This window comes from Alligator sinensis, unplaced genomic scaffold, assembly GCF_000455745.1.
Source record: "Alligator sinensis unplaced genomic scaffold, ASM45574v1 scaffold374_1, whole genome shotgun sequence".
Lineage (NCBI taxonomy): Eukaryota > Metazoa > Chordata > Crocodylia > Alligatoridae > Alligator > Alligator sinensis.
The window spans coordinates 1,182,341-1,196,378 of NW_005842383.1; the positions used below are offsets into that span (position 1 = coordinate 1,182,341).

A 14,038-nucleotide genomic window follows, 5' to 3' on the forward strand; every position below is an offset into this window, starting at 1 on the left:
GCTTGTTCTTGGAGTAATTTGTTCCATTTCTTCTTTTTATGTAGGATGAATGCTGTAGAAAGTTTTTCGTAGTCTCTTTGTATCTGCTGTATATTGTCAGGGAACATGCATGGATTTCTATCTTTTAAGTTGTTGTAGTGTATGACGATTTCCTTCCTGAGTTGGTCTCTTTTGGAGTAGAGTAGGTGAAGTAGATGATTTCTAATTTTCTCTGAAGTTCTTCTGCATAGCTGTGCAGCATATTTGGAGTTGTGTGTAGTAGTCAGGGGATTGTAGATGTTTAGGGTGCTGTAATTCATAAAGTAAATTTATCACGGAGTTGAGAATCTTTGGCCTCTGTCTACACCAGTGATTCTCAACCCGGGTGCTATGGAATCCTGGGGTGTCTTTTAAGGATGTCTCAGGGTACTACACAGTGTTAGTACTGTTAGGTTTACAAACATGATTCACAAGATAAACCTAGAGTTTTCAAATCCATGGTTGTGGTCTTTCTGAGTTCTTTGCAACAGAAAAAACTGCTCTATTTTTCTGAAGACAAAAAAAAGAGTGAATACTAAGACTGGCATTTTCCAAGGAGTGCCCCGAGTCTAAAAAGGGTGGGAATCACTGATGTATAATGCCTGCTTTTAATGGTTTAAAATTGATATAGCAAACCTGGTTTATAATTCCAGGGGAAATGAGTTCTGCCAGCTTCTGGCATACACCTTGCATTTTGTATCTCTGCCATGAGGTTTCAGCTTTTCAAAAATCTTGAAGTATGAATGTAAAGAAGTAATGATCAGCAGTGAATACATTTCCATGTCCTAGTATTTATCTTGGAGATTGATATTTCTTAATATTGTTTCCTATGTGGTGCTGCTTGGCAGACTCTCAGAAGGAACTATTTTTGCTGAAAAAAGCTTTCATGTCTCCCCCTCTTTTGTGTTTTCTGTTTCTGTTCTCCTTCCTGTCTGCACATTGGTCGGCTTCTTACTAAAATAACTAGGCATTCATTCCTCCACATTTACTTTCTGCTTCCTACTGTTGTTTTCTCCCCCAACAGCACCCCTACAGGGGACACTAAAACTGCTGCTAATGTTGGATCTGTCACTGGTAGCAGTCACTTATACACAATCACAGTAGTTCAGACCAGTGAGTCTTCTTTGCATATACAGCGTGTACTGTAACTATACCGAAGTAGTTAAAATCAGTAAAACTTCATGTGTGGACATGGCTACATGGATAGAATTTATTCCCATAGGGATAGAGGAGTAAACTTGAGGAATCTTTGAACTGTGTCCATGCTATCTTTAACAAATTGCAGAATATAAAATGTGCCAATCTAGCCATGTGGTGGAAGGAGGCTTGGGCTAGCCCTAATCTGGCCCTGTAGGGTAGGGAGAAGGGATGGAGGTGTGGCCCAGCCCCATGGGGAGGAAGGGGTGCTGCTCAGCCTCAACCTGGCAGACTGAAGGGAAGGGGTCTTGTGGCGCAGCTCAGACCCACCCCATGAAGCTTGACATTTTGGCAGCAAACAGGTGGCAGTATTGCCACTGCTCCCCTGCCATTAAATTTCCCAACCCATGAGGAGCTCTGCGGGCTGGGTTTGGCCCGCAAGCTACATACCATCTTAGTTTCATAGGTTTGACGCATCTTCTTTGGGGCTATTAAAAATATCAGATTTGAAGAATTGGAAAACCAGGACAGAGGACTGTAAGGGACTTCTTGGGTTGAGTCTGGTCCCTTTTTTTTGCAGGCAACAGTGTCATGATCCCTTTCATAACTAATTCAGTTCTTTTCTGAATCCTTTCAGGTGCTTGCCTCTTAATATATTTCTAGATGCAAAGATAAGAATCATATCCCTTTTGAGCTTTTGTTTTTCTAGGTTTCAAGGCTCTCCACTCCCTTGATCATTCTAGTACAGGGGTTGGCAGTGTTTTTGGGCAAAGTGCCAAAAACACCTGCACCCTCTACTTGGAAGATGTTGGCATACCAGGGGTGGACGGTGAGAGAGCCGTGAGGGGCCTGATCCTTGTTTTTGGCAGCGCAGGCCTAGCTCCTTCCCTGCCATCCCCCCAGAGGCACCACACTCTGACATGTGTGCCGGGGGTTGCCGACCCCTGTTCTGTAGTCAGTCTCTGCACTTGTCTGAAGTTGAATTAATCTTTTCTTTGAACACGGAGACTGGAATTGTACATAGTATTCCAGGTAATGAATGCATTCATTAATAGTTCCTGATCTCAACTGGAAATACCTTGTTAAGTGCACCTTAGGCTTGCATGGGTGCATTGCTTTGGTGACTCGTATTATAACTGTGCGGGCCGGGAGCGGTCCGAGGCCCTCGAGGGTTTTTTCGCGCAGCGGGCTGTGGCCAGCAGCCCGGACACGCCAGGTCGGGGAAGGCAGGCGGCACGCTAGAATTAGGCACGGACACTTAGTGGTTGATTTAAGATTATTTTACTTACACCGAAGATGGTCGTGGTACAGGCAGGAAAACTTGCTTGAGTTGCAGTTACAGACAGAAAAGAAGAGAGGCGGACTAGAGTTCCTTCCTGTGAACCTTCTAGCCCATCCGGTTGAAAGCTCTGAACCGTGAGCCCGTCATGTCAACCGAAGAAAGTAACTTGAAGCAAAGAGCTCTGAATACACTCACACGAAGTTTGCTAGGCTCCATGGAACTTGCGCGCAGGGAAGGGTACGTCGAGGGATCAGGCGGCAATGGGGAGAGGCGAGAGGCTGATCAGACCCCTATAGCCTTGAGGTATACGCTGGGTTCGATAGGCTCCGCAGCGCTTAGAGATCTTCACAAGATGTGAAGCCCTCCTCCTCCTCCAGATGGTTGTGGAGTCCTCCCTTGCGGGGTTCTCCTCGGAGTTCTCCAACTTGGGCGGAAACCGCTCAAGCCTCTTATACGGCTAGCAAGCCAATCGCTAGCCGCCACGTGGGAATAATTTAGAACTGGCCAATAGTGGGACACAAATCTGCATACGAATGGCGGGAACTCCTTGCACCGTGCATTTCTCTTTTTGCAACTAAGAAATGCACCCTGCAAAGAAAGCTCCTAGTAGCGGGAAATAATTTAGCAGTGCCGAAGCGCACACAAACAAAAATCACACTCTTGGGTTGTGACAATAACCATTCTCTAGTCTCTTTTCTGACATTCGGACCAAAGAGGCAAGGGTTAAATATGCTACATCAAGTTCTCTGTACATTGTGCTAATACTTGTGAAGTAAAAGTTTGCTTAGTCCTTACTACAGCAACAGATTATGCCAAGAGTACACATTAATGAGCTACGCATGATTGCCAGTAAGATACCCTTGGTTGCTGATGTAAAAAAAGTGTCATGTTCTTTGCACTTAGACAGGTACTGCTTATTCAAATGAATCTTAGTATGGCCTTTATTAAAAGCTGTCCCTCTGCTGTCTGGCAAGGATTAAGTTGAATTTATACCTCTGCATGAATGTTTTGCCCTTGAATGAAGTAGTAAGTAGCTTCTCAAAGGACACAGATTGCTATAATGAAATAGATCTTTGGTCCATCTAGTCCTGTACCCCAAGCCGTTATTTCACTGTTACCATATGTTTATATTTGTCCACAGTTTTATTCTGTAGCATTGCTTGCCCATCTGTCTTTATTAGGATCCTCTGGAATTTGTTCTGGTCATAAGCAATTAAAGCTTTGTCATCTGCAATCTGCCATCTTCCTGTTTACCCCTTTTGCAGATGATTAATCAGCATTAAGCAACAGCCTTAGGATGGGAGGCTGCATGGCTAAGCTTTTGACTGGTCAGAAAATTACTATTCATTCTGAAAAGGTCACTTTAGAGTAACCAGTTAATCTGTTCTAGTATATCAAACAAAAGCTCATGGTTATGGTACTTTTCTGGACACACAAGGATAAACACACAAGACTTGAATTAATTACTATAGTGCCTAGGTATCTTGCTGCCCAGTAAACTAACACCAAATTAGACACTTAGGCTTTCTATGCAATGAATGGAGAGAATTGGAGACCTGAAAATGCAGTTCTCAAAAATTAGCGGTGTGAGTAGGAACCTGACTAAGGCAGCCGATAAAAATTGCCAAGGAGAGGAACAAGGTCTAAGCCTTGTATACTTAGAAACCTAGCTCTGGGTTAGGGATGTGAACGGTTAAACATTTAACTGTTCACATATTGATAACTGGTAATACCTTATTGGTTATCATTTAACGTGGAGCAGGGAGCAGTCTTTAGAAGTCTGGGGAAGGGAAGCAGCGCCATGCCCCTGAATGCAGCTGGGCAGGCAGGAGGGACTAGTAGCAAGTAAGGTGGGAAGCTATTGTGGCAGTGCAGCCCCAGCCCCTTCCCCATTGTCCTCTCCAAGATGTATATGCATCTGCCACTGGCAGCCTCTGGCAGCTGCTTACAGCCTCCTGGCTGCCTGTCACAGATGGCCTGGGCTCTGGGCAGGCCCAGGCTGCTTACAGTGAGCAATGGAAAGGCTGCAAATAGTTGCACTAGGGGTTGGAGCTGCACTGCCACAAGATCAGGTCCCTTGCAACTTCCCTGCCATCTGTCAGAGGCATGCATGACCCTGATGCCAATAGTGAGGCAGGCCAGGGCTCTGTAGACCCCAGTATAGCTGCTTGCAGCCCTGGCCCCTGAGCAGCCATGCACCATTGGCAGCAGTGGGTGAGGGGCTTTCCCAGCCTTCTGCTGCCACCTGTGGCTGCAGCTGGCCCCAGCCTCCGGGCAGCCACACACCATCAGGAGTAGCAGGTGAGGAGTTTTCCCACCCTGCTGCTACCACTATTGCATGGCTGCCCCCGGACCAGGGACAGGTGCAGGTAGCAGCAGCAAGGCACACCACAGCTCCATAAAGCCACAGGTGGCAGCAGCAGGCGAGTCCCTTTCTCAGCCCGCTGCTTCCGCCAATGTACAGCTGCCCAGGGACCAGACCTGGCTGCAAGCAGCAGCGGGCCCTGCCACTGCCCTGTAAAGCTGCAGACAGCAGCAGTAGGCAAGGGGTTTCCCAGCCCACTTCTGCCACCTGTAAAACAAGTGAGTATAATTGGAGGCTAGTCCCTGGTAGATATTTGTTATTGATTAGCAAATTAACCAATAACATTGGTGGAATTTAAACGGGTACTTCATTGTTATTTACATCCCAACTCTGGGCTTGTGAGAAGCACCAACACTGTTTGGGTTATCTGCTATTCACCCTCTCCTTAGAGTTTGTGATCTGGACCCATGTGACTTGCTTGCAAAAAACTAGACACATTGCCCATATTGCTCAGCCAAAATTGCCCATAGAAAAAACTAGACACATTGCCCATATTGCTCAGCTAGAGAGCAGGAAACCTGGGTGTGGGTCACTTCTTCATTAGATGGAGTGAAGATTTGAAAATGTCCCTCCCACTTTCCAGAGGAATGTTTCAACCGCTGGGCATTTATAATGCATTTAATGGAGCCTTCTCTGGTTCCTGGTTGAGGATTGATCCTTTGTACAACATCTGGTAAGTGTGTTGTGAAAATGTGTCAGGTTGTGCCCCATGGGCAAAAAAGGCTGGGTTTGAATATCCTGCTAGGGCAGGGGTCGGCAACCCCCGGCATGCGTGCCAAGCATGGCATGCGAGGCCATTTTGCTCAGCACACCACAGCCAGCCCCGGCTCTGGGTAGCTGCTGCCAGCTACGGAGCCCAGGCTGCTCCCAGCAGGCCTTCCAGCGTCCCAGCTGCTTGCTGGGAGCAGCCAGGGCTCCTGGCTGGCAGCAGCTACCCAGAGCCGGGGCTGGCTGCAGCTGGGAGGCTACAAACAGCTATACTGGGGTCCAAGCTCCAGCATCAGCTCTGTACCAGTGCATGTACCCATGCGTTGAAGCGGGCGGTGCGGGAGAGGCCTGAGGCAGCGCGGCCCTGGTCTCTCCCCTGCTTCCAGCACACAGGTGATAGCAGGGTTCCAGAGCCCCGGTGCAGCTGTTTGTAGCCAGCCTGGGCTCTGGGCAGCGGCAGTAAGCAGTGGGCAGGCTGTAAACAGCTGTGCTGAGCTTCACAGCTCCGGCTTCAGCTCTGTGCTATTGACGACTGCACGGGCACCTCAGGGCAAGCTGCAGTACCCTGCTGTCCACTCTGAGGTGCGCACTCAGTCGCCACCAGCACGGAGCTGATGGAGTAAATCCGCAGGCTGAATCCAGTCAAGGGGCCTGATCTGGTGTGTGCTGAATCAGGCCCCAGTTCCCCACACCAGATCGGACCCACTACTGCAGCCCCGTGTGCACCAGATTGGGCCCCAATCCCAGCCCTGAGTCTGCTAGTGGGATCACACATGCAGGGCCATGCCATCTAGCCTATGAGGCTTCAATATTTGGTGGTGGGGAAGTGGTGGCTGCGTTAATTGCCACAGCTCATCCCCTACTAAATTTTCATACCCTTGGGCCAGGTACATACATTACTCTTTTACTGGTATAAGTGATAGGAAACCAGTCTGTACCTGTAACAGAACAAATTTGGCGTGCACAGACTGGTTTAAAAATGGCAGAATTCAATCTAAGACTCCCCCCCAGGTGAGTGTGTGTGGTAAACTATGCTGCTTACAGAAAACCACAGAACTTAGATTGATTCTGCCTCTGGCTTTTTGGACTTCTATACCTAGCCTTGGAGAGCCCCACAGGCTGGATCACAGGGCTTCCCAGGCTGAGGTTTGAGCACTCCTGGCTTAAATGGATCTGTAAAGTGATCTACTTCAAGGCCCTGGGGGGTCAGCCCATGTTTTGAAACAGACCTCTTTCAGAATAGGTTTTTGAGTCTGTTATAGGATATTATCAGAGCCAGCAGGAAAGGGGCTCAGGTGACTGCCTGAGTAGGAACAGTACCCCCTAAGAGGAAAGATGTAGGAAACTTTTTTTTTTTTCCCCCCCTGTGTTAGACACAGGCTCAGTAGAAACTTCCAGCCTGACAATTTAGAGGGGTCCTAGAGAATGGCTGCCAGGAGCAGGACGACTGTGGTAAGGAGGCCTATGCATCAAAATGCAGGACTTGATTTACTCCGAGTTGTTTATAGTGGAGGGCTAAGTGAAAATTGCTGGTGAAACCAATAAAAGGTCTGGAGAGAAAAGGGCTGGATTCAGTATTGGGATTTTCTTGCCAATCCTTGGGCTGGCTCTCCAAGTCAGTAGCCTACAGAAGTATTGCAGCATTCAAGCAACTGTTGCTAAGGTGAATTTAAAAACGTGAATTTTCAGGAACGAAAGTCAGAATCATGGACTGCATTCTATCAACAGCTGTATGATCAAGATAGTCCATAAGTATTTTGCAAAAGTGCACAGAACAGATACACCATGTGCTGGCTTAATGAAGGTGAAAGGGAGAGGGAGAGGTGTCATTGTTGAAAACAAAACCCTGAAACTGATGTGGATGATTTACAAAGGCAAGGATAGTTCAAGTTGTGGTGATCTCATGCCAAACCAGCTGAGCTTTAGAATATGTTTAAAGCAGGGGTGCTAGTGGACTGAATGTTTTGCTGAGAAGTGTTACTGTGGTAACTAGAAAGGCTCTATTTGTTCATGAGATTTCTGTTTATCCAAGTACATGGAGTACAGTAGATGGAAGAGTTTTTAAGTTATAGATCATACTCTGCAATAATCAAATGCAAGGCCCTTGGACATATTCTGAATCTATCAGTTTTGCAGATGGATGCATTTAATAAAATGTTTCCCGGTTGTTAGGTATAGTGCAAAAACTAATTTTTCTTTACATATGAAAGTTAGACTGTTAGTGTCTCAATTCTGTTTTGAGGGGGGTTTCCCCCTTAAGCAAATATATATCAATATTCTTAACTCTATAAGCTGTACCCACTTGTCTAGTATCTGCAGCTAAGTTTTGATTTTTTTTTTTCTCTTAAAATCAAAGCCTTTTCTCTGAGGACCTGGGAGCATGCAGCCCTATAAAATTTTTCTTTTCATATCCCTTCTGACCTAGGCTGGGTACAGACTGAATCTTGCTCTATAGTTTGAGCAAAATAGCTCCATTGACACCAAATATGCCAGAAAACCCAAAAGTCTTACAGGTAGTTACTACTTTGTATAATTTAAATACTAATGTCTAAAAGCTGAATCTAAATTTTAAAAAAAATTAAAAGGCTGCTGTTACCTAATATATAGAAGGGAAGAGAACTTTCTTATTCTGTGAAGTGTGGCTTAATTTATTTTGGGTGTGGTAGAAAGAGAAAATTCTCAACCTAAACAAGAATATGTGAGTCTCTTCTAGTGGAAAGTATTTTCCATGCTAGTGAGTCATCCTGTAACTGGAGGCTTTCATTAGAAACAACTGTTTTGTCCAAGTTTGTCTCAGATTTCTAAAGTTTTATTTTGTGAAAAATAATAGGATTTAGAAACTCAAAAAGCATAAAATGGGTGTGCAGCTTGTACATAATAACTTTTACTACCTATGAATTAACTGACTTTTAAGGTCAGCAGGCTTGTTGGGTTTTTTTTTTTTGTTTTTGTTTTTTTACTTACATTTATATATATTTCAGACTGGAGTAAAGTTATGAGAATTGGAATGTGTAGTCCCAGAAGGGCTTTACAGAGGCACAACAACGCTTCCTGTTTTCCAGTCCAAACTAGACCCTCCTGCCAAATTAGGAAGCTGTCAGACTGGCTTGCATTGAAGTCCTAATATAATAGAAATTAAGTTGTTGTTTTTTTTAATCTTTGTGCATCCTCCTGTAGAGACTATGATTAATTCTCAACTGCATGTTTCTGTTTGGTCTTAGCTGTTCAACACAAGGGTGAAACTTCCTGTCTGTTTTCCCTATCAAAAGCTCTAGCTATTCCAGATCTGCCAATATTTTATTTCTGTTGCAATATTTTATTTCTGTTGAATATTTCAAATGCTTTTCAGGAATATTTTGTAATATGCTTGTAGCTAAATATTATTATTCTCAGCTGTTCAGTTGACAAATAGATTCGATCTAACAGTTCAGGCCCAGTACTTCAATATTAAATACTTTTAGCAGGTGAATCTCTGGTTAGAATGGCCACATTTAAATAGTGAGTAAAACAAAGAGTAATTATAAACAGGCAGTTCTGCTTTTTCTGAAGAGAGAGAAGAAATCTTTGTTCCTAACATGCTGAGAGATCTGTTGAAATAGTTCTTGCTCAGTTCTTGGTCTAATAGTGAAACTGTAAGAAAAATAGAGCTTTTAACTTTTGAAAGTGAAATTTCCCTTTCAAAAAAGTGTGTGCAGTAGCTTAGTTGCTGAAAAACCTCACTAGAAATAAATTTGGTATGGACATATAAGCATCAACACATGGGTTATGTATGTAGTGTGTGGTTGTAAGTGGGAGATGTGTTGGTGGGTAGTTGACGGGACTGTTAGTATGACACACTTTTTAAAGATGTTTTTGAGAAGACCTGCAAGACATGGGACATTTTTAAACTAAAGTAAATGTTATTATTTTCGTATATTATGGGTCCTAGAAAAATTCACATCAACAGGTTCTGGCTGTGCCCGCCAGAAAAAGGGGAAAGACTGAACTAAGCCACGTATTTAGCTTCTATTTCTCTTTTTGCCTCTAGAGACTAAGACTTTTTTGTTGTCTAAGTGTGTCCAGAATTCTTGTACCTAATTGTAACACCTGTGGACAAGGACAGTGCATTTCCTGGGCACTATATCCTTCTACTGAGGTACAGAGTATCTATTGTGACTTTGACCAAATTTACTAATACAGAGCATTTTGTGTGCATGCAGAAATATTAGTGGCCCACATTGGTAGTAAAAATGCTTTGTAAATCTAGTGCAGCTGGAACAGAGATGTCATGGTATGGTTATAAAAAAGCCTGGATTCTGTAAGGCTTCAGGCACTTCTAGCCTGCCTCTGGTTGGAAGGGGAGCCCCACGGTCACGGCATGTCAGCTGAACGAAGCTGCAATGTTTGGCCCCAGGCAGAACAGCCCGTACTGGGCGTAGGGTTCATGCCAGGTTAGGTACGGTCAAGAGAGTATGGTTACTTCCACTTCCCTTAAACTGAGTGATTAAAGCCAGTGTAGGGAGTGATCAAGAATTTGCGAGTTCTACCTCAAGGCTTAATCATTATTTTTCTAATGTGTTGCATCTCCAGTTTCTAATGTGAAATCTCCTGTTTAAAACTGCTGATGTTATTTCAAGTATCAAAATTTACCATTTTAGAAACTGCTTCAGTATGGGAAAACTACATACTATTAGTCTCTCTTAATTCATTCTCAAACAAAACACTACATTCAAATTCTGCTCAGTGCAGACGGACTTGAACTGCCTGCTGGACTTATTGAGCAGTATGCTCACGTAAGAGACAGAGTTTTGGCCTTCCAGCTTAGAGCAGCACTCATTTTCTTTGTAGACTTGGAATCACTTCCAGTGCATTCAGGAATGGCTTTCATTAGCAGATCAATGCATCAGTTGGGATAATGTGCACTACTCTTTCACTTCTGAGGGCCTAGATTTATGTTTCTCTCTATAAGAACATATGTGGACCGTTATTCTAATTTCTAACGAACACTCTGAGCCTGCTGCCAACCAGTATACAAGTTGGCACAATTCATGGCCTGTTCCTAAGTGTTTTAGGACTATGGTGGAGAATAAATTCTAACCTTCCAGTAAGACTGTCCAGCAGTGTGGGAAGAATTTAGATAGTAGTTAATATTGTCTGTGTGCAACCTTTTGCTGTTATGTGCATTCATTTATCAATACTAAAGGCCCAGATCAACAAAAGCACATGCATCTAAGTACCCTTGTGGACCGGACCTATCCTTAACCTTGCACAGTTACTGAACTACATGTCCAGCCAGCTCTTTTTTGTCCTCAGGATGGGGTGACTAAAAGTTAATGTTAGCTTTACTTTGTTACTGCCATCAGGTAATGATCTATAAAATTGACACATTAAATTTGTTTTTAAATCTCTTTATGCTCCCCAGTTATCAGAGATATGTCACAATAGTTTCCCAGAAAAGCCTTAAGAGTCAATCAGTTGAAGAAAGATTAATGTTCTTGTACTTAAAATACTCAGAGTAATCAGTTTTCACCTCATTTTGAACTGCCTGCAAGTTTAACATGCTGTTTTGTGTTACTTTCCCTCTTCCTGTAAAAATCTCTTACTTGCAATAACTTGATCTTACATAAGTAGTGAATGAGTGGCAAAGTTTAAGAATTTAGTGGGATGCTGACAGCTTTATAACTTACATACAACGAACAGTGCAGCGAGTTATTTACCATAACTGTTTGTCCTTTCAAAGGACATAATTTATTTTCTTGCCAAAGTTAAGTGTTTGACATGTAAGTGTCCCCTCAAAAGTACAGACAACATGAAAAATTATTATTATCAGAAAGTTTGTTATTCACATGAAAGAAGAGAATCCCATGTTTTCTCTGCTCAAATATTATTTTTTTATCTCAAGTCTGTTGTACATTTTGCTGGCATCTTGACAGACGAGATGCACGGTACCTGCTTGCTTGCAAATGGGTTCGTGGCCTAGAGTTGCCAGTTATAATTTAAATTGCTACTGTGTACAAAGTCATTTCATAATTCTTATCCCTTTTCCTCCTCCCAGGTATTCGTTACAGCATGGATGTTAGTGTGGATGAAGTGAAAGCTTTGGCATCTCTAATGACATACAAATGTGCTGTGGTTGGTAAGTGATGTTATTTTTCATTGGAATTAGCTTGGATTTACTTCATACTAAGATATGAGTGATTTAATTTTTTTAAATGTTTAGATTGATAGATATTAGGGTTGGAAGGGTAGGTAGGTTATCGAGTCCGACCCCCTGTCCTGGGCAGGAAAGAGCGCTGGGGTAAGACGACCCCAGCTAGGTGCTTGTCCAGTCTCCTCTGGAAGACACCCAAGGTAGGGGAGGGCACCACTTCCCTTGGAAGCCCATTCCAGATTCTGTAACCTTTACTGTGAAGTTCTTTCTAATGTCCAACCTAAATCTGCTCTCTGTCAATTTGTGGCCATTGTTCCTGGTTACTCCAGGGGGTGCCTTAGTAAATAGAGCATCTCCTATTCCGTGCTGCCCTCCCCTGATGAGCTGATAGGCAACCACAATATTACCTCTCAGCCTTCTCTTGCGAAGACTGAAGAGATCTAGGTCCCTCAGTCTCTCCTCATAGGGCCTTGCTTGCAGGTCTGACTGTATGAGTGGCCCTTCTCTGAACCCTCTCAAGATTCTCTGCATCCCTTTTGAAGTGTGGTGCTGTAACAGGTATCCGCTCTGGGCCGACCTAAACGTGGCCCGCACACCTGTTCCTGGGGCAACTGCCTGCCTACTCGCCTGCTGTGCCTTGTTGTTAATTGATTAATTGGTGTTAATTAGCGGGAGGCTGCCCTTGTACTGCCCCACTCCCAGGGGGCGCTATCTGCGGCTTTGTTTCCTCCCCTACACCGCAGTCCACACCTTGCCGATGGAATAGATGTTATGTCCCATCCTAATTACAATCTGGCCCCTTTTTGTCCTCTCTGGGCCTCCTCAGTCACACCGCCCCCTCTCTGGGGCTCCCCAGTAATGCCCCCTTCTCTGGGGTTTCTCAGCAACTGCCCCCTCTCTGGGGCTCACCACACCCGCACTGGGCTTCTCAGCCCCGCCCCCAGGACTCTTCAGTAGTGCCGCCCCCTCTCCGGGGCCCGCACTGGGGCTTCTCAGTAACTGCCCCCTTCTCTGGGCTTCTGCCTCGTCTCCAGGTGCTCCTCAATACTGCTGCCGTCTCTCAGGGCGCTCCTCAATACTGCCGCCCCCTCCCCTGGAGCCTTCTCAGTAGCGCTGCCCCCTCCCCTGGGGCCTTCTCAGTAGCGCTGCCCTTCACGACTCACCGCAATGCTACTCCCCTTCTCCGAGGCTCACCACGCCTGCCCTGGGGCTTCTCAGCAATGCCCCCTTCTCTGGGGCTTCTCAACTGCCCCTCTCTGAGGCTGGGGTCTATGTACCCCAAATGCTGTGCCCTCACTGGTGCTGGGGTCCCCACACTAGTGTGAGTCCCCTATGAGGCCTCCTCCAACCCCCAATAGCCTCACCCAAACCACCGGTGATAAACAGCAAAACAAAACACAAGCCCCTAGGCTATAACGTAACTTAAAGCCGCCTGGCTAAAACCATGTTGCTCAAACATCCCAGGGCTGCCATCCTTTACCCGGCTTGGGCTGTACCTGCGGTCAGGCTTCTACTCACATCTTTGCTCAGGGAGCTCCCTCCTCTCTGACTGCTGGCAGGGAACTGCCTCTAGCCTTAGCTCTTTAGGTTTATAAGGGAGCCAGGCCCTGCCCGTTCTGGTCAGCTGACCTCCTCTGGCTGCCCTGGCGACCTGCAGCTGGGCTCCTTATTCACTGCTAGGGACCTTTCCCTAGCAGTTTCTCCTCTTTAGGAGCAGGGTACCTCAGTGCTCTGCAACAGGTGCCCAGTACTCCAGCTGTAGCCTGACCAGTGCCGCATAGAGGGGAAGCATCACCTCCCTGGACCTGTTCATCATGCATCTGCTAATGCATAATAAAGTGCAGTTAACCTTGTTGATCACTTTGTCACATTGACGACTCTTTTTCACTTTGGAATCAACTATGACTCCAAGATCCCTTTGTGCTGCTGAGAAGATCATCCCCTAGCCTGCAAGTGTGTTGGTGGTTCTTTTTGCCCAGGTGCAGCACTTTACACTTGTCTTTGAACTGCATCCTATTTCGTTCTGCCCATTTTTCCAACCTGTCTGTCTGGATCCATTCCCTACTCTCTGGTGTGTTAATTTTGCCCCATAATTTGGTATCATCTGAGATACTATTCTCCTTTGTATAAAATCTGCCGTGTGCGGGCCGGGCGCGCCCCGAGCCCTTTTTCGCGCTGCACGCAGGCTGTGGCCAGCAGCCCGGGCACGCGGGGGCGGAGAGGGATGGCTTTTGCTCTGGAATTAGGCACGGACGCGTATCGGTAGTTTAAAAGATTGTTTACTTACACCGAGATGGCAGTGGTGTAGGCTGGAAAGCTTGCTTCAGTTGCAGTTACAGAGAAGAAAAAGGAAAGAGGCGGACAAGAGTTCTAGACTCGTGAACTCTAGCCCAATCCG

General features: G+C 45.4%; 1 protein-coding gene across 1 annotated transcript in view; it reads left to right on the forward strand.

Moving 5' to 3' along the window:
- The window catches only part of GLUD1 (glutamate dehydrogenase 1), a 68,555-nt gene that overhangs the window by 33,366 nt on the left and 21,151 nt on the right, over positions 1–14,038 (forward strand). The window contains exon 3 of the mRNA XM_006029512.3: positions 11,545–11,625. Within this exon, the coding sequence (XP_006029574.3) occupies positions 11,545–11,625 (81 nt within the window). The remainder of the gene's footprint in view (positions 1–11,544; positions 11,626–14,038) is intronic.